Source organism: Fopius arisanus, unplaced genomic scaffold (assembly GCF_000806365.1).
Source record: "Fopius arisanus strain USDA-PBARC FA_bdor unplaced genomic scaffold, ASM80636v1 scaffold00092, whole genome shotgun sequence".
NCBI classification, from domain to species: domain Eukaryota; kingdom Metazoa; phylum Arthropoda; class Insecta; order Hymenoptera; family Braconidae; genus Fopius; species Fopius arisanus.
Window position 1 is genome coordinate 1 of NW_011887831.1, and position 22,951 is coordinate 22,951.

A 22,951-nucleotide genomic window follows, 5' to 3' on the forward strand; every position below is an offset into this window, starting at 1 on the left:
GAGTACAATCCAAACCAACAAAAAAAAGTTAGATTTTTCAAACTTCGATGCCAACTTCACATAGCTCATTACGGCGAGGGGGTAATTGCTGGTCAATTAACTCATTATCGAGGGGCGACAGGTCGATTCATCGGACCAGGGGTCCGAGCAAGACAAATCGATATTTTACTCAATCAATTTAATCAATTCAAATTATCTTCAATGTGTTAATTTTTTCCCAAAAGACAAAAAAAACTCGGAGGAAAACGCGACGTCTAGACGAGTACATTACATACGTGATTCTTTAAAATGAAATTCCTCTATTGACCAAGGATATCTTTAACATTGGAGTGCAATTCGGATTCTCCAGGGGCTTCTACTCTTTCTCATTCGATTTTTATTACTATTTCCCTGAACTTTCGGGGTACTATTCGACCGCAATCGACTGGATTTTATCGATACGATAAACCAGAGGAAAATTCAAAAATTCGGGAATTTCATTTTTTCTCATTTCTAAATTTTTTCAATTGTTCCATTAACTGAGGACATCAACGGATTATAACCGAATCAAAATGTTGTTGATAAATTGACAATTTGAAGACCCAAATTTGCAAAACAGCGGTAATTGGAGGAAATTTGATGATTAATTGAATATCGAAATTCTCGTTATCGTGGAATTGTTGATATAAATATAATATTGCAAAACCTGTGGTATTTATTCTGCGGGCAATCAGTTTATGGATTTACCCTGGGATTTTTCCCGGTTGAAAATTGGAAAATACGATTGTCAGAGTCGTGGGCGTTGGAAAACGAAATATTTAGTGCACTCATTCGTCATACTTTCGAATGTACAAAGTATTTCGGGATAAAGAGTTCCACGAGTCAATTAATGGCTTGCGATAGTCATCGCTATCTGCGATAATAAATTGATGAATACATTTGGAAATTTCAAAACCCAATAATTCACTTGATGCACAAATTCATTTTTTCCATCTGTTCACACAATTTTTGAAAATTTTCTCGGCAACAGCTGACTGCTATTCTCAATTTGGTATAAGAAAGAATGGAAATCCTCGAATCGGGTTGACCCGGATTTTCGCTCGGTTTAAATTCAATGACTTTTTTTTATCCGCATTCTGACTGAAAATTGACAATTTCGATATTTACGCGTCTGGGGACCGACGGGAATAAAAAAAAATATTTTCCCTTATCAAACACACCCATTGAATAAATTCTTACGGAGAAGGAATATAATTCAGCAAAAAAACAAATCGCGAAAAAAATTCCCAATCGTCTAATTAATTCCTCAATAATCGATCATTCAACGAGAATCAATTTTACTCCACGTCCTCTCCATTTTATTGCATTTCCATCCTAATCCTCTTGTTTGAAAATTTGTCTCATATAATCTATTTTTTCAGGGAAGAGTCATGTATAATTTGGCGCCTTACAAAAAAAAACCAATATGTTTAAACTGTATTCTTAATTCCTCGTTGGTCTGTCACATTCGAGAAATATCGAATGTTTTTCATCTTATTTTATTTTTCATTCCAGCCTCTCGCTTGTTCCCCTAACCAAAAGGTGCGAATAATCGTCTAAATAAATAAGCAAAATCAGTGAGATGCGCCTGCGATATGCAAATCATTCTCGATTATTTTTTTTGTCTCACCATATTTTGTTAAAATGCATAACTCTTCCCCGAAATTCGACACGTCTATTTAATCAATGCCCCCTAATCCCGATACCCGATTCAGTCCCATTGACCTAATCCTCTCCAACCCCATGTACTTTGCCATTTATTTTTATTTTTAGATCTACACCCGAATGTTATTTTTTTTTCTCATGATTTGTGAGTCTAGTAGGAGTGTCTCCGGTGACACATAAACGTCCGGAAAACCCTCTGGGTTTATTAAAGGTCGTGTTCAAAGGTGCCTAAAAATATGAGGAGAATTTCTGTCCCTTCGATTCGATCCACAAAAATAAATCCAGCCCTTGGGAAAAAATAGAGTCATTATGGAAGCGTAAAATATGTTGAACTCAGTGTTGCGTTCGACCGTGCATGACCGGAATTTATTGCACTCGTATCACTGAACAGATTCAATTCCCCTGACATTGTGGGATTCGAGATCAACCGTCCGGTTTTATGATTTCATTAATTCATGATACGCAGTGGCATGGATATTTACGCCTTCGAATCATAATTCAAATTTCAACTCATGAATTGACAAAAATTTTCTATTTACGATATTATATCATTATCTCCAATCCACTTCAATTATTTTTTCAATTATTTCACGTTCTGAAATTTTTTTTAAATAATTGTGCTATTTTTCAAATAAAAGAGACCTTTTCTACGTGTAAGATGAAGAGACCAGAAAAAAGAATGAAGAAAAAAAATACTTGGCAAACACAAGGGAGTACATCAGAATAATAAATATATATAATGTACCCCCCCATGGCCGAAGTCCAGCGCTGGCGCAAAAACTCCCACCCCTGGATTTAAAAGAGTTCACCCATTCACGGACATCACCACAAGATCAGTTCAAATCCACGAACCCCAGGTATCATACCGGGAAATTCATCTCAAAAAAAAAATAATTAGGCACGAATGCTCTGTCTCCTGGAGGCACAACGGCCGCGCGAATCCCTTAATTAATTTTTTCTAGTAATTTTTCTCCGGGTTTGTTCAACCGGTTCTATCGGACTGCTGAGATATCGGAATTCCAATGAAAAAAATTGTTAAATAATCATGGGACTCACCGGTGCAGCATGGCATCCCCTCGATCGTCGACCTCTCCATCTCCTCCGGTGATCAACATCACGTGCAACAGGTAATTCACCTTTAACGCACAATCCCGAATCGCGTGTCGGGCACTGATCACTTTGTCCACTTTAAATAACGGAAATTTGAATTTGAAAAAAAAAAAAAATCACTTCACTTGAAATAAAATTCACTTCACTCAAAAAAAAAAAATCACTTCACCCAAAAAAAAAATTCACTTCACTTTTTCCCGCCCGAAATTTTCGTCCTCCGGTGCCGCTAATTACCGAAAAACCATCATCAGTCTCAAGATAACAGTCAGTCCTGAACGGGAATTTTAATGGAATATTTATCACTCGTTAGAGTATCACCGGATAAAATCCTTTGTTCGACCGCCGAAAAAACCCGAATGTCCCGCGCGATCACAACACAACACTTCGTTTACGTTCGAGTCCCGAATTCTCGGAAAAACAAGTCCAAACACGTTCGACCAAAAATTGTTTCCGCCTCAATGATGAACATTTATTAGTTAATAATCGTTAATAATCATCAATAATCATCAATAATCATGAATAATTATTCACTATTTACTGGTGATACACTGATTGAACGATTTTTCCCGGCATTTGGGCTTTCAGTTTTTTATTCGTCTTTAGTCCTGGATTCACTTCAATATCCATAAAAATTGCATGTTCACATCACTCAACGGTTCACGAACACTCAAAATCCACTGTCACATATTTTTTGGTGGTAATTCACCAGTAATTAAGGGATTAACAAGACTTGCCGGCGTCTGTTGCTGTCGAACGCGTACACTGCGGCGGCCATCTTGTCTCACTCGCACTAGCGTCCCCTCTCCCGCCTTCCCTTTCCCTTCCCCACGCGCCCCACCACACGCCACGAGCAGTTGTCTCTGGACAATTAAATGTAATTCCCTTTCCCGGGATATGTAGTCTTCACCGACAAGTGCATGTCTGCCAATTACCAATCATTAATATACGGACGGGAATTTCAGAGAATTCACAAGATATTTCTGGGTTAATGAATAATAATAATAATTAGAGAGTTGTTTATTCGCGAGATTTTTTTTTGCCTGATATTTATATTTTCAGGTTTCTCTGGATTTATCATTGTTTTAAAAATTGTATTTTTTTACGAATGACAAATTTTTACTATCAAACAAAATTTAATTTTTAGTTTATTCACCCTGTAGATGATTTTGAAGTTGTAAAATACTCAAAAAATCTGGAGTAAAAAAAAATTCTAGGATTTCTGGGAGAATAAGAAAAAAAATATAGTATTTATCAATTGAATTTCATTTAAGAAAAAAACCATAAATTATGGGTTATTTTTTTGAGATATTGAAAATTCTTTGAATATTTAGATTTTAGGTATGAAATGATACACCATATACGCTAGTAATTGAAAAAAATTGAAATAACCGTCTGGCCTGCAATTACCTCGTAAAAGACATTTGCAGGTAATCAGAGTGAACTGCGTAAACAATTTACACAAATTTGGCATTAAAAAAAAATTTCGCAACCCGGAAAAAGCACGTGGAAAATAATGAGAATGATTTTCAGGGGAGGTTGATTCCACAAAATCGATCAAGTAACCGATCGAAGTGTTCGACCATGATATTGACTCCCACTTGATCTGGCGAATGGACCAGCCGGAGTCGAGATGGTGTCATCGATGCCACAGTCGTCAGTCCACATCCACACGAGCAGCATCGTCGGGATGGACATCCCAAAATTCCACAATCCCACCGACTACCACCGCGTCCACATCCCAGTGAAAAAAATCCAACCACAGTGAAATAATAACTGAATTAAAAAAAAAAAATCACTCCGTGCGAAATGCGCCAAAAAATGCCACCGATTTCCCTAAAAATCATTCCCACCACTTGAGTTTGATCTGATAAAATAAACTCACATGTGAACTATAACGATGCCAAACAATTTTGCACATTTTTACAAAAAAGACTAGTAGTTTCAACGTCATTAGAGTCATTCATCTTGTCACATATATCGCAAGTTTATTTTTTAAATCGTCAACTCGCGGTAATTTTTGGCAGCAGTGTGGGTTGTGCCAGTGACAACACAAATTTACAACAGTGAAAAATAAAAATAGTTGTTTAAATCATGTGAGAGCAGAGGAAGTAATTTCTCAGTGAATGATTTCATGACTGATAACTATTAACAGGAGTAATTGAAAGTATGCGTCAAGGGATGAGAGAGGATCGCTCGACGATCGATAAATTTCCCTTTGGGATTAATAGCGTCGTCCACACGTCCATCACCGAAATATCACGTTTCAGTGATAACAACACAGTAAACAACCCGGAATTGATACCCACCGAGGGTTTCAATCAGACAACCCCCAAGCGTGATGCCCTGTACATAGTTATCCCCATAACTATTATTTATATGGCAATATTCATCACTGGTCTCGTCGGTAACGTCTCCACGTGCGTTGTCATTGCTAGAAATCGATCAATGCACACAGCCACCAATTACTACCTGTTCAGTCTAGCTATTTCCGATTTACTTCTGCTAGTATCAGGTTTACCACCCGAGATGTACTACATCTGGTCACATTTCCCATACGTCTTCGGCGAGGGCTTCTGCATCATTCAGAGTTTTGCTGCTGAGACATCAGCCAATGCTACTGTCCTCACCATCACAGCATTCACAGTTGAAAGGTAAAATCTATATCAATTATCAATCTTGTATTATATTTTGTTATTGAACCCTTGATATCTCCACTGTGACTAGCACTTGGGGTGTCAGGGAATTCTGACAGCGTGACAGTGAAATTTATTGTCCAATTAACTCTGATGTTGCAGATACTTCGCTATTTGTCATCCATTTCTATCTCACACCATGTCCAAACTATCCAGAGCAGTGAAGTATGTTATTCTCATATGGATACTTGCACTATGTCTGGCAATACCCCAGGCCATTCAGTTTGGTATTACCTTCTCACAAACCCTGAATGGCACAGCTATTCCAGGGACCGCAGCTTGCTCGGTCAAGTGGGAAATTATCGACCATGCATTTGAAATATCTACGATATTGTTCTTTGTTCTACCAATGACCATCATTACTGTACTTTATGTACTCATTGGGATTAAATTGAGACGATCGAGACTATTGGTGGCTGTTAAACGGAATCCCATGCCGGGAAGTCTCAACAGCAGTGAGAGTGGAAGGTCCAGGGTGTCGTCGCAGAGAAATGTCATACGAATGCTCGGTGAGTTCAATTGGAACAATTCATTTTCATCCATTGGTATTTCAATACAAATTTATGGTAATCATTTCCTTGTGGTTATTCCTCAAGTGAATGCAATTGAATCTCGTTTAATCAGCGGAGGAAAAATCCTAGAATTCATTCTCCATTAATTTATTTTTTTTTGTTAAAATTCCTCAGTAGTGAAAAGGTCAGCTAAAGAGTCCGGTGAATTCGACATTCTCGACGGGTTTTTCGGACACCTTTTATTCATAAATATGTGGGTTTTTTCATCTCGGTAACTCAATTTTATTTATTTCACACACTGCAAAGTACAAGTGGCTGGCGTGGGAGTAATGAACCGTGTTTCTCACATTTTTGTTTTATTTCGAGCCATTGCACGTTCGAATAAATAGTTTATTACACCACCAGGGGATTTAATGACGAAAATGGTTTTGCCGTTGACCTGACCACTGGGGGACTGATCGAAGGGCATCTGGGGGTAGTTTAAACCGCTTTTTATTTTCCAATTTAACAACCGGTCACTCAATTCTGGTCCCCATAATTGGGACCGAAGGGCCAATATTCTCAGAGAATTTCTCCCTCGTTATCGCACCACCGGAAAAAATTGAAACTCCCCACCGAAACCTGAAGGGCAAGAATTTTATTTCGGAATATTATCTTATTCGAATCTTCAGGCATCATCGAAATTCTAATACACCCCCTGGGAGTGGATTCTCTTCTATTTTCATTTCACGAAATAGTCAACATCCCGGGAATCTAAGAAAGGGGATCTTCCACTCTTGTATTGTCCTCCCCAGGGGAGAAAAACGAGACACCCTAGTTCATCCATTTATTATTTCAAATATATTAAATACTCCGTTGGGATTATTTTACTGATCTATTTCTTCCACTACAATTTTATGTTTTCAAGTTTTAAAATAATCACTGATCCTCTTTTACCCTAGTTTCTTTAAAAGTGAAAGAAAAATCATTTCATGAATAAATCCAGTCGAATTGGAGATGAAGTTCTTTATCGGGGGCACCCGGTGGTACAGACATCCGAGAATTAATCCATTATTCAGGGAATCGCAACAGTTACAAGCTGTATTTCATAAACTGACGTGCTATTAATCCCTTTTGCTCCAGGTGAGATAGAATTTCCTCTCGACTATTCCACCAGAAATTCCAGTGATTATTTTCATTTCGTTTGACTTCCAACAATCTCTAGATATTTTCAGTTGCAATATTTGCAATATAGCCACGTATTTCCGGGAGGACTGCGACGATCATCGGTTTGTTTATCTAGCTTTGCGTTTGAGGAAATGGAATTAAATTATCGGAATTTGTTTGTGATTTTTGGAATACCTCTAGTCGATAAATCGAAATGAGGGAGGAATTTGTTTTCCCTGAAAATCAAATGTCACGAAAATTTTCGTGTAAATACGAAAGAATTATCCGAAATTCTGTTGCCTAGTTTTATTTAATCTGCTCTACGGGGATGGGGGAAACTCCGAGAAATTATATTTCCGAATGTTGAGATGAGTATTAGGAAAGTTTCCGGGGTGAAACTGCCTTGGAAATATTAAGTAGCATTTCTTTCATTAGGTGATTGATTATTTCCCAGACGAGATTGCGTTGGTTAACAAACTTTTATAGTTTACGAAATAAATCCCCGAGGGATTGATCCCCAATTATGCAAACGATCCCCTTCAAGAGATTGCAAACACTAATTTCTTAAATTCCCATTCCGCAATCCAATTACAATAATGATAAAGTAATTAGAGGATTCAATGCATCGAAAAATGTTAATATATTTCAGTGTTTCAAGGATTACCACTCGATTTAATAAATCGATTATCCGCCGACTTCCGGAATAATTAAGTTGGAATGGATAGGACTGGATGATTGATAAATGTGAAAGAACCGTGAGAAAAGTTGTGGTAATACCCGTTGGCAGATCCGGATGATAAATACAGTCGAATTTTCTATCTTTCCGAACTCTTCAGGAATATATTCCCAGATAAAGTGAATTTTCCACAAGAAGACACTGCAAATATATCAAATCTACCCCGATATCCCTCCACCCTCTGGGGTAGATGATCGAAATATTTATTCGATTCATTTACTCGAATTCCCAATACCCGCGGAATAGTTGATATCGAATTCCAACGAGGTGTACAGATCGAGATGAAATGATTCAAGGTTGAGGGACATCATGAGAGGCAATTCAATTCCATTTTATTTATAGAAAATCAATGAGATTTTAAAAAATCCCTTCCTACTCCATCCATTCACGTTCAAACCACAAAATTAATCTGATAATTACCTCCATCCTTCGATGATTAGATGTAAAAAAAAAATTTTTAATGATCCAAGGTCGAGATAAGGAGTGGAAGGGAACCCGTTAATTAATTGTTGAATGACGAAAGATTAACGCGCCATTGGGGAGATCATATTCGAATTTTATGTTAATACCAAAATATTGCGGGCGAAAAATACTCGGAATATTGAATATTTATAATATTAAATATTTTGAAAGACTCATCTCGAAATTTATTCGAATCTCTCGTCATTGCAATCGCAAGAAAAATTCTGGTAATTAATTAATTAAACCGAAATTGAGGCCGGGGAATGGAGAGACAATAAATTTGGTAATAAGAGTCTAGAGGGTAGATTGTAGTGGCAATAAAAGGTAATGCCAGACCAAAAGCGGAAAAAGGTAAATGAAGGCAAATGGCTGTACAACTCGGTCAATTAACGTCAGATGATTATTGAAATGAATTGGCAGCAGTGACTCAATTAAATCACCAAAAAGTCCAATCCTTTGCACTCCGGGAAATGCAGAGAATCCGCGGGAATATTGAATTTATTTTTTTTATTGGAATAAAATTGAATGGGCGAAATGTCAAATTGAATTGAAAAAAAAATGTGTGACGTGTTGCAGTGGCTGTGGTAGTTGCCTTTTTTATTTGCTGGGCGCCTTTTCATGCCCAGAGACTGTTGGCAGTTTACGCAAAAAGCATTGGTGATGCTGGTGGACAATCCCTGGTGACGATCTACACGATTCTCACGTACATCTCGGGAATATTCTACTACCTGTCGACGACGGTCAATCCTCTTCTGTACAACATCATGTCGCACAAATTTCGGGAGGCATTCAAGGTATTCACCGATGATAAATTTCAAAAGTAAACCATCGGGGTAATAAATCAATAGTCCGGAATATATTTCAGGGAATGTTGGCGGATCGGTGCGGTGCGAGAAGATCGATACAACGTGCGAGTCCTCGTCGTCAGACGTATACCAGTCTCTCCAAGTATCAGAAATCGATGTCGAGGAGACCTGAGCTGAATTCGGGGTCATATTCGGCCAGTGATGACACACAAAGGCTGACGGCGATCGTCCGGGGGGTGGAAATCGAGGGGAAAAATTGTGAGAGGCCGGAAGTGATGGATGAACGTGGGGAATCGGTTCCTGAGGGGATGCCGGGGGTGACAGGGTGTGACAGGAAGCCTGGGAGGACTCGGGGGACTTGCTCCGATCCTGAAGAAGTCACTGTCCCGGAAAAAATTATCGATGACGAATCCAGAGTCAAGGATACCGTGTCTCATAAATGTCTCATCGTCCAAAGACCTATCAAGACTGTCAGCATCGGTGAGTGGTAGTTTCAATTATTTTGATAATTAAATTCCCTATTTTAAAATTTTTCATCGCAAATTGGGAATTGAAATTGCGATTTTTTTGGCGGTCAGGACTTATTGCTGAACGATTGAGATCTGGTACGAAGGAGCTCTTCGCTCATCAACAGAAGCAAGTTAAATCAAGGATGAGGCCCGAGCTGTCCCAACGGGCCCAATCTATAATTCAGAGTCGTACGAGCATCGAGAGTGCCAATACCATCAGTAACTCGAGCCTCCAGGATCTGGATGAGACTGAATTTACTGGGTCTGAACTCGCTGAGTACATGGGGAAGGTGAACATCGAACTCGTCACCTGACGAATCGACCTGGAGGACTCCGACGCCGAGGACGAGCTTTGAAAGTCTTTGCCATTTGTGAAATATATCGTCAAGTGTGAACTCTGCGTTCTCGTACAAACTTCTTATTTTATTTAATCGATGTAATTAACGTCAAGACTGCTTGGAGGGGAAATATCAACGATCACAGAATTTATTGATTTCAAAGTGTACAAGCTACCTGTGATTGATTTTAGCCCAGACAATGAAGGATCGTTCAAGTAATAATAATATTTCTCGATTTAAGGATATCCAACTGAATTTTAATATCCAATATGACTCACATTGTAAATTATATAATAAACTATCAATTTTGTTGATTGAATTGCGTCATTAATTACCCTTCCCACTTTTTTCTTACTCGTTTCATCCAAATAAATAATTCTAATTATTTTCTGAATGCATTTTCGATGAATTAAAAAATTCGTGGATAAACTGGAGTTGCAGAAAATTATTTGAAGGCAATAAAAATGATAAAAAATATTGATATTTTGAATTGAATGACTCCCGCAAGTTTTCCATCGATGAAACAACGAGGTCACTCGGAAATTCCTGGAATATATCGGGAGAAAATTAAAGGAAAGAGATTATTGTAGGGTAAACGATACACCAATGCCAGAAGTTGAAGGATATTTTTAAATCATGGTTTTTGGACGCTTGTCCAGGTACGCCTTGATGTTTGAATTCTTTGTGACAGTTTCCACGAGTTTCTTGAGGGCCGGATAATCCTTGTTGGAATCGTATCCCAACACTCGAGATATATAATCTGTGTATGCGGCGTAGAGTATGTCAGCGCAGGATAGCTGAAATATCAGTTTCCATGAAACACGAGATGAGTAAAAATTTCCATTACCTCACTTACTTTTCCATTGACGAAGTAGCCGTTGTTCTTTTTCACCTGTTCCTCGAATTTACCGAGGATAAAGCTCATCTTCTGCATGGCTGTATCCTTCATCTTCTCCTTGGCTGCTTCATTCTTCTCCCAGTACCAAGTCGATATGGCTGGAGGATGCAACAATTTTTTTACACATCGATAATAATTATTATGGATTTCTATTTTTCGCGTCGAGTGCACGGAAAAATAAATTTTATTCTGCAATTTTTTCTGTCTGTCTGTTTTTCTGCTGGCGAGTGTGTTATCTGCTCGGGGAATTGATAAAAACCTGTAATCTTGGTGTTAACACTCACCGATTCTTAAGTCGTCCATGTCATCGACCGCGGCGTCGATCTGGTACGCCTCCTCGACGTCGGCCCCGTAGAGATTGAATTTTTTCGCGAGATAACGCAATATCGATTTCGATTGGTGATATTTTTTTCCATCGATCTCCAGGAGAGGCATCTGCCCCATCGGCATCTCTACGGGGAAAAACTGAAGGGTCAATATCTTTCAATTGCAGGAAATTTACGGTACGACGTACCAGATTTGTACTTGGGCCAGTCATCGAAACTCAGTCTCCGGTCCTCGAATTTAATACCACCGTAACTCAACATGTACCTGAGAGATTCCCCCAGACCCGTGATGTCGAAGTAAGTCAGACGATACGTCATTTTTACCTGAATTAAAAAAAAAGAAGACTCATCAAATTACCGAGGAATTTACGACTGCAAATGACCGGTCATTAGACTGGAATTTATTTGAGGGAAAAACAAGATTTTCGAAATCGAATTAAAAAAAATTTCGCTCTCATAAAATTTTTTAAATGAATATTTAATTAATTTAACATTAAAAAAATACCAAAGCCGATATTTTGATAATAACCCAAACAGAAATTTAATTAATACAATACATTCCCGAAAGCAGTAGCAAAACCGATAAATGTCCGGTGCGGAACGTAATGGCGATAAATTCGGATAAAATTCCCGAGGCTGCAACAACAGCGATAAACTCGATTGATGACTTCTCGTTCCTGAATATTGCAATCGTGTGATGAATAGTGAAGCCAAAAAAATGTGAATCATACCTGTTGCCGAGTAATTTAGCAAATGAAGAATACACGAGTACCGGTTTGACAGCCGAGTGAAGCCACTCCTTCCTCTGGAAATTACACGAAACGACTGAGTACTAACACTCACTGAACAAGTTCCCTCGCCCAGATATCGCGGTTTATCATTACGTCATGGAATCCCTCAACAATCGTTCACATTGAAGCTGATGTTTAGCTGAGACCTTGTTATTGTAATTACCGCTGTGAATGCCTCATTGTCCATCATGATTCATCATTACAGAAATTGCAATAACTCATTTCCAGACGAGAACAAAAGGAACAGTCTCATTTTCTCCAATATCCCACCTTTCATAAATTCATCTCCAATTATCTCCTCGCTGAATTTCAATTTAAATTCTTCCCTCCCAATTTTCCAGTGGCAATGAATTTCATTTGTCAAAATATTCATTGCCAGCTGTCGTTCGACGTGAATTTTTCACTTGAATAGCCTTATTGGGCCTTAACTCCGGCCCTCGGTGAATAATTGAATGAAATAACTGAAGCTGTTTATCCAAACCCTTTACTCTGGAAGATAAGTAAAATGTGTCTAGAGATATCGTGACCGCAATGAGACTGGAAGGCTTTTATTATCGAGAGTGACTGGCAGTTTCTTAACGACTTGTCCCCCATTATCTGTAGATTGTAATTTTATGAGGTGTAAAATTATCGACTCACAACAATGTAAATTGCAAAATCTTTATTTGAAAATAGTCGAGTGTCGAGTGACAACATCATATTGTACAGTATTTTATTAATCCATCTTGTTCACAGGTGGGTATATCGATTATTATCGATAATAATTGAACAAGTGGTTATTAATTTAGCAATCGGTGACTGGTCGTTTGTCCACCCAGGCCTTGATCTTGGGCTCTGCGAGGACTTTTTCGTTGAGAGCCTTGAGATTCTCGTACTTCTCGATCAAGTTGAACTTGGCCATGAAGTTCAAGTAGTCCAGGAGACCAGCGAAGACGAGGTCCGCCCAGGTGAGTCTTCCACCGATAAAATATCCACCGTTTTTCTTCACTTGGGCGTCCAGACGCTCCAAATAAAATGGCACGACATCCTTGAAGAGAGGACCCTTCTTCTCCTCCTTAGCTACCTCGTTGGTCTCATAACTGTATGCACCAATTTCTACAGAATTAAAACATGACAATTAACCAATTATCGATCCATATCAGGAACTATCGATTCCAGGAGAAAACCCTCGAGCACTTTTTGTAACCGATTAAGTGTCTGATAACAGATAAATATCTGTTGACTCATAAAATCAGTTTTCAAGGTCAACCTATATAAAAAAAAAAAACTGGAAAATTCCACTCGTTTATCTCATGACTTTTCAACGGAATTTACTCACTGAGACGTAAGTCATGGATGGTATCGATTGCCGCATCGATTTCAAGATTTTCCCAATCGTTTTTTCCAGCTAGACCGAATTGTTTGGCCAGATAACGACAGATCGCTGTGGACTGGTGAATTTTCTTGCCATCGACCTCCAAAACAGGTGTTTGCCCAAAAGGCATAGCTACGAATGTTTTAATTGGACGATTAATCACTCACAGATTAATGATTTTTTTTCAATCCTGGGACTTACTGGGCTTGATTGCGGGCCAGTCGGCCCTGTCAAATCGCTCATCCTCGAACTCAACGCCTCCATAACTGAGAAGAAAGCGAATTGGCTCTGCCAGAGCCTTTACTGGGAAGTAAATCACTTTGTACGTCGGCATTACCTGGAATATCATGATTTATTTCCCCCATAGTTGCTATTGAATCGCAATGCTTCGGTCAGATATCGATATATTTATCGATATCCGCACCCACGAACATTTCGATTTAATCCCACGTTAATCCACTCCCTAAACATCTCTTCAAACTCCCCAAGTGCTTCAATCATATTTTCGTCTACATCCTACAATTGTCATTAATCATCTTCGCTGTTCCCCCCTTCACATTATCCTAGTAAAAAATTGAAGCAACTCGAATTATCAATTTTTTCAACCGATCACCCAAACCCAAAAATGAATTCAATTTATTCAACAACTCGTAATAATTTTTTGTAATAAAATCCTGGAGTATTATAAATCCTGAATTTTTCCACCGGATGATCCAGAAATGTCTGGCACGAGGTCAACGATCCCTTCAGAAACAACTACGCAATTAGTATGTACCAATAATTCAACGCCCTAAACTCACAATTAGATATCACGGAGATATTTCAAGAATTAGAAATAAAATGGCTGGTCTTATCAATCAAAGGAATTACTCACAGCAATAATTGATCCAATGAATTACCACAGAACGAGTGTCTGCTCACTGAAGGGATGAAGTACGTTCTGGCAAAAAAATAATTGAGATGCCGGTACTTATGGGCTGGAGCCGGTGGTGATGGGTTGCCATCTGCTTGGTGCTTCCCTCTGTCGTCCATTTCCTTCAGAATTTCATTATTCCTCCATGACGTCATCCCGTTGGTCAACTGTTTAGGATTACTGGATTATTCTCCAGGATTAATCCCGCTCAATTCCTCGATTCCTAATTCCCCGAGCTTGTGATCGACTCCAGGAATCGTCATAATTCCAGGAATTCCAATTTCGAATTCAAATTCCCCGGAAATAATTGTCATTTTTTTTTCTCGTTCGTCTTTTTTTTTGTTGATCCTTTTTAGCGCCCTCGCTGTGAAAAATAACGGGCATGAGGACGTCCTGATGACGAAAACCATTTCCACCGCCCTGAAGAATTTATCTGGGTAATTATTAACATCATGAACCAATTGTTTTGATATTAATCATCGGATTAAACGCGTGCGCGTATTTATATGCCTCGCGCAGCGCCACCACATGACAAATTGCACACCAACAATTATCCTCATTACATCTCACCAAAAATCCAATCAATTCTCTCATTACGAATACGATTATGACGTCATCGTGTAACCTTGAACCTGAACAGGATTGAATTCCAGGAAAAAGCTCGAAGAAAGTCGAGACGCATCGAGTGGTCTCGACACCAAGCGATAATCGATACAACCCTGCGATTACAATTGCTTCTGAAAAATGAAAAAAAAATTGTGAATTACGGGAATTGCGATTGGAAAATCATCCGATTTAATAAGATCATATCTTAATGTTGGTGGTGAAGGGGTGGGGGGAGGGGGGATCTGCGCATGCGCGAGGAAATCGGATATCTCGGAAACGATTTTCTGGGAAATGGAAAATTTGCGGGGGGAATTTTTGGATTGTCGAAAAAATTCTGGATTATCGAATAGTTGCAGGAAAAGTCCAGTTTTTTCAGGGGGAGGTGGGGAAAATGGGGGATTCTTCGGTGATGGTGGATCCTGTCGCAAGGTAGGGGTGAAATTTGGCAACGTTGTAACAGCGCTTTGTTCGGATGTGCGGTGTTGTCGACACTAGGCTTACAACAGTACTGGCTTTCGTCCTGAACATTTCGTATCAATCCACCTGATTTGTTCAGTACCTGATTCTGTGTCACATCAGCTGCAACATTCCGAGGTCAACGTCCTGGTGATAAGTGGTGAGTATGGCTGAGATTTTTTTTTTTTTTATTGAGAATGAAACTCAGAGGGAATGGAATTATTCCATTGGGGGGGATTGAGTCCAAGGTCCCATTATTTGAGATTCGTATTTCAAGTCCTAGGGTATTAATAATGTCCTATATTTATGTCTATGAAGTCTGTGTCATCGATATTTCACGGTGACAACCTCGAATCAATGGAGAATTTAGGTTTTATGGGGATATTTGAGGGGCATTATTTTTTATTGAGGTTAGGTTTTCTTCTCGTAGGTTATGAGGAAAAAAGCTCGAGTCGTAGGTTTTTTTCAGGTGGAAAACAAACGACTGCGAGATTTGCTGGTTCGTACTGTTAATGGCTGAGATGTCGGCTATAAATACACAGATTCTTATACGAAACGGGGAATTTACTCTGGATTTTCTCATTTAATGCCCTATGAATCCTTCGTGGGAGTCAATTCTTTGTCGCCATATCAATCGCGAATTGTCAAAATAATCAGATTATTTTCGAACATCCGGGAATTGCGTAAACGAGTATTTTCCGAAGCTTATCGATTTCTCGCAGCCTCTCTACACATGATGTCTCGGTGGGCCTGGCGATAGCTTCCACACCACGTGACTCGAAACAACTCGAATATGGAGGCGATTAACAATCTTGCGAGTTCGAGATCTCATCCGTAAAAACACCATTTCCTCACGGGTGAAAAATCGTGATTTTTACAGAGATTTGGGCGGTGATGAGTGGGAGGGGATGAAGCGGTACAACGGCCAATCGATTACCCCGAATCTCGGGAATTTCGAGACATCGAATGAGTCCTCCCCTGACATGAAAATGTTTCAAATAAAAATTAGATAACACTCCCATACAATTGCGCATACGTTAACGAGCGATTAATCAATAAATCAATGGTATAAGAAGCGCCTCCTAGTGCAGGCTTTATCCGAATCCACTGGCATTGTCACGATTGTTCTGTCTCATGACATTCGCATGTCCACTCCTCAAAGGTTCGAGAGACATTGATAATGACCAGTAAATTTTCCGATTAGATGCACTAGGAAAATTGATGATCACCTATTAATAGACCCTCGGTATTCTCGATTGGAGAATTCGTGCGGTCAAACGGATCAATGTAACCCGTTGAAAAGGAGAGAATACAGGTACTTTTGGTGCGACCTTGATTCCCATTTTTCTCCGCCTGTATCAGAATGAAAATAGTCGCATGTACCGTAGGCTGGGGCTCGATGTAACCCACCAATCGTCAATGATTGATCGGTTTAATAATGGATAAATAGCTGGATTTTGTCAAAGTTGGATCGAAATGGATCCCTTTTGGTGTACATACTGCCGCCATGTTCGTGACTTCGTGGATGATCGGCAATGTCCGGAGCTCGTAACCCGGGGCCTGGGGTTCACTGTTTAACGTCCGTCGTGTTGGAATATCGTCGATATCAGCTTAACATACCTACAATCCGCCATTACTGTTTATCGAGGGATTCGCCATTGAACAATTCATGGAGTTGTTGATAATAAGGTAATTAATGGGGGGGGGGGGGGGGATCTTATGTGTAGGTTGATAATATAGTCATGCATGATGTAGTTGGGTAATGAGAGTTGGAAGTGGATGGAATACCAGTTGAGACATCATCGAGGCAGCTTTTACTTTCAGCTCTCGATTCAGGGGCGGAGTTAGGTGGGTGCTTTCTGGGGGCTCTGGGCTTTTTTTTTTATTTTTATTTTTTATTTCGAAGAAACAATGGACTATTGTTTTGATTCCGATGTTCCGGGAATTGTCGAATCGATGCGGGTCTGGGAATTTTTTTTTTTAAGTGGAATTTTCATGGGGTTTCAAGGGCGAATTGTACGCGCGATTAGGACACGTGCTGACCCCTCACCACATCGATATCATATTTTTGAGGGTTTACCGGATATTTCGGCGATTCGGAGGTCATTTTGGGATAGGCTCTTGCGATGCTTCGGAGGAGCCTATTGTCAATTAATTAGGTTAATTATTTTGTAGAGTAAAAGTTTGGAGTAGTCTGGGTTAGGAACTAGATTAGATTTGGATCCTTACTCCGAATTTTCATCGGGAAATCGGAATCTGAGGGAAGATGGAAAATTTTATTCCAAATTATCGAGTTGATTGAAGTCGTGATTGGAAAAATCGTTGACGCATTTTTTTTTAATTCCTTTTACATTTTTTTTTATTCCTTTTACATTTTTTTTTTATTGAGAACTCTGTGATACATAACCTGGAAATACTCTACAGCTGATCGCTGGATTATTTGGTAGTTATCTCATTGTATTGGTGTTAAGGAGGTTTTATTAACTTGTAGACCGACGATACGGTGGCCATTAGCTAAAAATTGTATGTATTGAGCCGATGATGGAATCAGTGAAGGCACAATCAATGCCAATTACTGAAACAAAACAACTGTGCACGACACCCGAGGAAAATGGACTCGAGGAGATATCCACGCAACTGGAGAATGAACTCCTGTATGGTGGTGGTGATGATGGTGAGACCCTCTCTGATGATGCACTGTCGGAAGACAGTTATCGTTTGAGGGTTTCCGATGATGATAATGTTGAAGACAAGATCGAGACTTCCAAAACCGTGAAAAATAATGGAGACAGTGTAGACAAGACTGAACTGACGGGTAAGTCCCCAATTTTTCCATCCGAATAGTTTTAGAGGTTGCGATTCAGGAAAAAAAAACAAGAGTATACTGGGTGCCATTTTGTGGACTTGTCCGCCATTTTGAACTCGACATTTCCTTTTTTTTTTATCGGCGTAATCGACTGGTGATTTTTTGTCAGTTGTTCGATGTCAATTAACGGTAATTCGATTGAAATATAATGAGGGGCGAGGCAAAATTTTAGCGAGAGTTCAATTAGCACTTGCACTTGGATCAATTCTCGGTGATTTGATCATTTCAAATCCAGACTGCAACCAATATACTTCAATTATTATTAACTACTAACGATTAATCCGGGATTTGTGGTATCTAATGATGAACCAATCGTGATTAATCATTGTTTACTCACGGATATTAACAAACAAATGAGAATAGGTTAAGTTGATTTAAGATTGAGATATCTTAGGCGAGAAAATTGTTGATTGCAGAATCAACTCCGGACGTTCTCGAAACTAACGGTAAATTGCAACTAGATATTATAAATGGGGATAAAGGTGATATGCGCGAAAAAAATGCCGAGGATTTCACCGACGACTTTCATGTAGATCAAGATAATTTTAGCAAAGACGAATTTGATGTCAGTCTGGACAAATATTCTGACTCGAAGACTGGAAAATATTCGGAATCGTCCACGAGCCAGACGAAAAAAATAATTTCAGTTAAATCTCTGGATGAACTCAGCGATATCAGTTCTGACAGTGATAACCAGGATTACGATGAGCCCAAGCATAATGATAAAGTTGAAGAACTAGAAACTCCTAGAATCACTCCAGTTCTGAAAGACTCGGAATCCGATAGTCTCGAGCTAGATTTAAACGATAAAACCGATGATAATGTAAATGAAACAATTGACTCTGAAACCGTCCCTGCGCCCCCGAATGCCGAAAGCAATTGCGCAATACCTGAGGATAACATTGAAGATGATGATAATGATATATTGATGAATGAAGAAGTGGAAAAAAATTCGAAATCAGAATCTACTGAGAAAGATATTCGTCAGATTGACAATTCGGATGCTGGGCCCCTGCCTGATGAATCAGGTGGGACTGCCAGCAAATCTCAACCCCCAGTGGACCCAGAAGAACCGAAAAACAAATCCCGTGGTCATGATATTGCTCCAGATAAGGAGAAAAATAAAACTGGAGCGATCCCTGCATCGTCTGAATGTAGGAACACAGTTTCTGGCACTGACATCAAAACCGCTCAGAGTTCTAGTAAAAAAAATGATGATCAAACCGGAAGTAAACGACGGTTGAGCTCCTCCGAGACCGACAACACTCCAAAAAAAATATCGTGCATTGACACAGAAAAGCTACAGGCGACAGAGAAATCGAAAACTTCTGAGAAGAGTCTTGAGGTGCCAGAAAAGTCAGGGGAGAATGAAAAAATTGAGGCTCACCATGCCATTCTGAAGTCTCTCCTTGCACCCTGCAAGAAGTCCAAGTCCACTGATGAAATCATCGACATTGATGATGACAATACGATCGATTCAATGAGCAGTGGAGTCTCCGTCAGTGTAAATGATAATCCACCAGTTACAGAAAGCGTAACGGAAAAAGCAAAACCGAATAGTGAAGTCAAAGAGACAATCAGTGAAAATCTCGATGATTCTAGAACTCGTAAAAAACGAAGACTTCGAGGTGATTCACAGCTTATGCCAGGTAGGAACAGGAATACTATTAATACTATTAATGAATGTCATCATTATTATTCACTCTTGGGAATGATCTGCTTATTGATTACTTGTGTATAACCCCTTGAATGTTTTGTGATTTCATTCGTTTTGTGATTTATTTTTTTTTTGTTTTGATTATAATTTTTTTTTGGATTGGTTGTATGCAGTCTGGATTTGGAATATTCTTTTATCCAATACCCTCACGCCTTTGATTTTTCACATTTCGATGATTATTTTTCTGCTTTGAGCACGTGAGTCCCTCGATTTCCTCTAATTTATCGTGAAAATGGTTACAGCTAAGGATGTTATAACAAGAGCTAAACGCGAGGCAGCGCAGAAGGCCGAATTAACAGTCAGAAAGAACATTGTAACGTTGAACAATGATTCTGACTCAGACTCTGAAGATTCAAGCTCAATGGTACCTTACACCCCGAAACAAAGAGCGACATCACCATCATCACTCAAACGTAACATGGAGAGTGATGAGCGAGTGGATCTATCCATTTCCAAGAAATTAAAGACTGATAATGAAAATGATAATGCTCAAACCAATGCTAATACCAAGGCAGAGGCCAAGAAAACGTTTAACAGTGTTCGCAAGTTCTTTTTGAGGGACAACAAGAAGAGGCTGAAGAAGCTGACGCAGGAGGTGAGTTATATCTTCGATCGTTTCTCCTTTTGGTAGAGAACGGGGAGTTTATTTGGTATTTTCTTCAGGAACTTGAGGAGCTCTTCATTCAAAAAATCGTCGAGACAATAACAATGAGAGAGGAGATCGGCAGGCTTCGTGAGAAAGCGAAAATATCAGAGCGCAATCAGGAAGCAACACGATTGAAGTGCCAGCAGTTGTCGAAGCAGATCAATGATTTTGAGATGGTGTTGAATCGTTTCAGTGCAGACAGACGTAACAGTATCCTCCACACTCCAACACCGATTAAGATAAATCGATCTGTCGGACTGCAGGTCAACTTTTTGACAGTAAGTCACGATAATAATGTGGTTATTATCTCGATGGTTGTGAAAATTAATGATATTTTAACGATATTATTGATCCCCAGGACATTGGAGTACAGAATTTGAGGCAGTTGCAAGCAGCAGGAAAGGGGGTGCATCCGAAGGTGACACCAAAGTCCACAATTAATGGGATGACACCACCACAGGCTGAGGACATCAATGCCAGAAGAGGGATAAAAATTCGATCACCAAGGAGGACAGATGTGCCAGTAGTTGCCCCTGTGGGTGCACCTGTTCACACAGCCCTCCAGGCTCAGCCTCTCATCTCCACGGTGACACCATCATCGATTTCCCTGTCAAAACCTGTTGACACTCGTACAACAGCAAGCACTGGCCAGCCAATTCACCACGTCGTCATCAATGGCGTTACAAATTCAATCACAAGAACGACTAAAGTTCTCACACCCAACAAGACCAATCCAAATGCTCTGATCGATCTTACTGGTGAAGAGGAGAAGAAGAACTCTCTACCACCACCTCTCACTGCCATCATCACAACCACTGCTGGTCCCAATCATGTTACCAAGGTACAGGGAAGATATCAGAGGGTAATCAGTACCACTGGTATCACTCTACCCCAGAATGCCATTAGAGTTGTTCAGCCTGCTGGCCAACCAACACCCACTGCCCTAGTGGTTAGTTTATCAGATGATTCCTGATGAATTCACTGACCAATTCACCATTAATTGCCCACTAATTGTTCATTTTTTATTTCAGAATAACATGAGCAATGTTGGTGGCGCCCCCAGGTTCGTCGTCATGCAGCCAGGGAGGCAAATTGTCGTTGCCAATAACAATAATCAAATCAGAGCCACTGCAGGAAATACCAGGGCACCAATATCCAACATAACGTATACCTGTGAGTACAGAGGAATCCAGAAGACATCGAGACAGTTGATTAATTTTTTTTTTTCAATATATTTCAGCTGTTCCCACCATCAGCAATGGCACCGTCAGGGTCGTGCCAACGTCGGGCACCACTGTTCAACTTTACAAGGTAACTGTAAGTTTCATCTTTGTTTATTTTATCTCGAGTACAGGACGGACATATGCCTCATCGATTATCTTTTTTTTTTCAGCATCCCGCACCTCTTCCAGACTCTGTCACCTACAAGCACGATCCTTCCTTGAAGTTGCCACCACCAGCGCCTTCCCTCAAGATATCCAAAGTTCAACATGGTGAGAAAATAGTGGAATACCAGTCACTGTGGAAATTATATTATTAAAAATATAACAATTGGGGATTTGATTGTTGTTTTAATTGATTTTAGGAATTGTACTCTCTTGGAATATGCCACTGTCTGAAAAATACGCGGATATTGCCAGTTATCAGCTTTATGCGTACCAGGAGATTGCTGGAATAGCTCCAAACTCCTCCAACTGGAAGAAAGTTGGTGATGTCAGGGCTCTACCCCTTCCCATGGCGTGCACACTGACTCAGGTATGTATCCAATTTCTGCTGGTGTCGTGGCTCACTTGGATTACGATAATATTCATGGATATATGATTCCAGTTCTCAGAAGGCAACAACTACTACTTCGCTGTGAGAGCAGTTGATACACATTCCAGATATGGACAGTACAGTCAGCCTGGCAACATTTCCCTGTAATTAATAACAGTAAAATAACGATTGTTTGAGATAAAATATTCTTGTTTTTACATCTGGAGAATTTGTTATTTTTCAAGGTGAGAATACCCTAGGTCTTGATCAATCGCCCTACAATAGGCCTTTTGTATTTTAGTTTTTGCGAATGTAAATCGGATATTTGAGATTAATCTGTGTTCAAATCTAGACGTTTTATCGTTTGTTTAATCGTGCAGTTGAGCTTCAATAATTTCATCAGAGAACTATGTGATAAAAATCAAGATTTCTTCATTATACTTAATTCTTGATAAGTCGTAATTTATTTGTCGGTATATGTTTTTAAGGTGCGTTCACCCGAGGGGAACGGGCAAGAAATTGAATTTTAATTTATAATTTTTAGTGAATTAAATATAAGTTGTTTGATACAATTACTACATTTTTATTTAATAAATCCACTCTGGAATTCGTTGCACTCAATTGCGCA

The 22,951-nt window shown here is 39.4% G+C and overlaps 4 protein-coding genes across 11 annotated transcripts; 2 read left to right on the forward strand and 2 right to left on the reverse strand.

The window, feature by feature from the left end:
• Positions 1–2,623: 2,623 nt before the first annotated feature.
• Positions 2,624–10,587, forward strand: LOC105270611 (neuromedin-U receptor 2). Of its 2 annotated transcripts, none has more exons than XM_011311653.1 (6): positions 2,624–2,810; positions 4,324–5,444; positions 5,589–5,995; positions 8,919–9,136; positions 9,208–9,628; positions 9,727–10,587. In XM_011311653.1, exons 2-6 carry the CDS (start codon positions 4,960–4,962, stop codon positions 9,969–9,971), a joined length of 1,776 nt encoding a protein of 591 aa, XP_011309955.1. In that variant the 5' UTR covers positions 2,624–2,810; positions 4,324–4,959; the 3' UTR covers positions 9,972–10,587. The 2 variants fall into 2 exon arrangements, with proteins under 2 accessions (XP_011309955.1, XP_011309956.1); XM_011311654.1 differs by lacking the exon at positions 2,624–2,810 and adding an exon at positions 4,158–4,220.
• On the reverse strand, positions 10,231–12,057 carry LOC105270610 (glutathione S-transferase). The gene is made up of 5 exons (XM_011311652.1): positions 11,951–12,057; positions 11,408–11,543; positions 11,178–11,345; positions 10,852–10,991; positions 10,231–10,792 (listed from the first exon to the last, which is right to left on the reverse strand). Exons 2-5 carry the CDS (start codon positions 11,535–11,537, stop codon positions 10,625–10,627), a joined length of 606 nt encoding a protein of 201 aa, XP_011309954.1. The 5' UTR covers positions 11,538–11,543; positions 11,951–12,057; the 3' UTR covers positions 10,231–10,624.
• A 599-nt stretch (positions 12,058–12,656) lies between these two features.
• Positions 12,657–14,349, reverse strand: LOC105270612 (glutathione S-transferase). Its single transcript, XM_011311655.1, has 4 exons — positions 14,239–14,349; positions 13,566–13,701; positions 13,329–13,496; positions 12,657–13,105 (listed from the first exon to the last, which is right to left on the reverse strand). The coding sequence occupies exons 2-4, from the start codon at positions 13,696–13,698 to the stop codon at positions 12,795–12,797; spliced, it is 612 nt and encodes a 203-aa protein (XP_011309957.1). The 5' UTR covers positions 13,699–13,701; positions 14,239–14,349; the 3' UTR covers positions 12,657–12,794.
• Positions 14,350–15,353: 1,004 nt separating this feature from the next.
• On the forward strand, positions 15,354–22,895 carry LOC105270616 (activating transcription factor 7-interacting protein 1). 7 transcript variants are annotated; one of them, XM_011311666.1, is made up of 11 exons: positions 15,354–15,499; positions 17,831–18,154; positions 18,622–19,854; positions 20,165–20,517; positions 20,586–20,846; positions 20,927–21,517; positions 21,600–21,741; positions 21,809–21,885; positions 21,962–22,061; positions 22,154–22,323; positions 22,396–22,895. In XM_011311666.1, exons 2-11 carry the CDS (start codon positions 17,878–17,880, stop codon positions 22,489–22,491), a joined length of 3,300 nt encoding a protein of 1,099 aa, XP_011309968.1. In that variant the 5' UTR covers positions 15,354–15,499; positions 17,831–17,877; the 3' UTR covers positions 22,492–22,895. The 7 variants fall into 7 exon arrangements, with proteins under 7 accessions (XP_011309968.1, XP_011309972.1, XP_011309973.1 ...); XM_011311670.1 differs by having other exon boundaries at positions 21,809–21,879; XM_011311671.1 differs by having other exon boundaries at positions 20,927–21,409.
• The last annotated feature ends 56 nt before the right edge of the window (positions 22,896–22,951 follow it).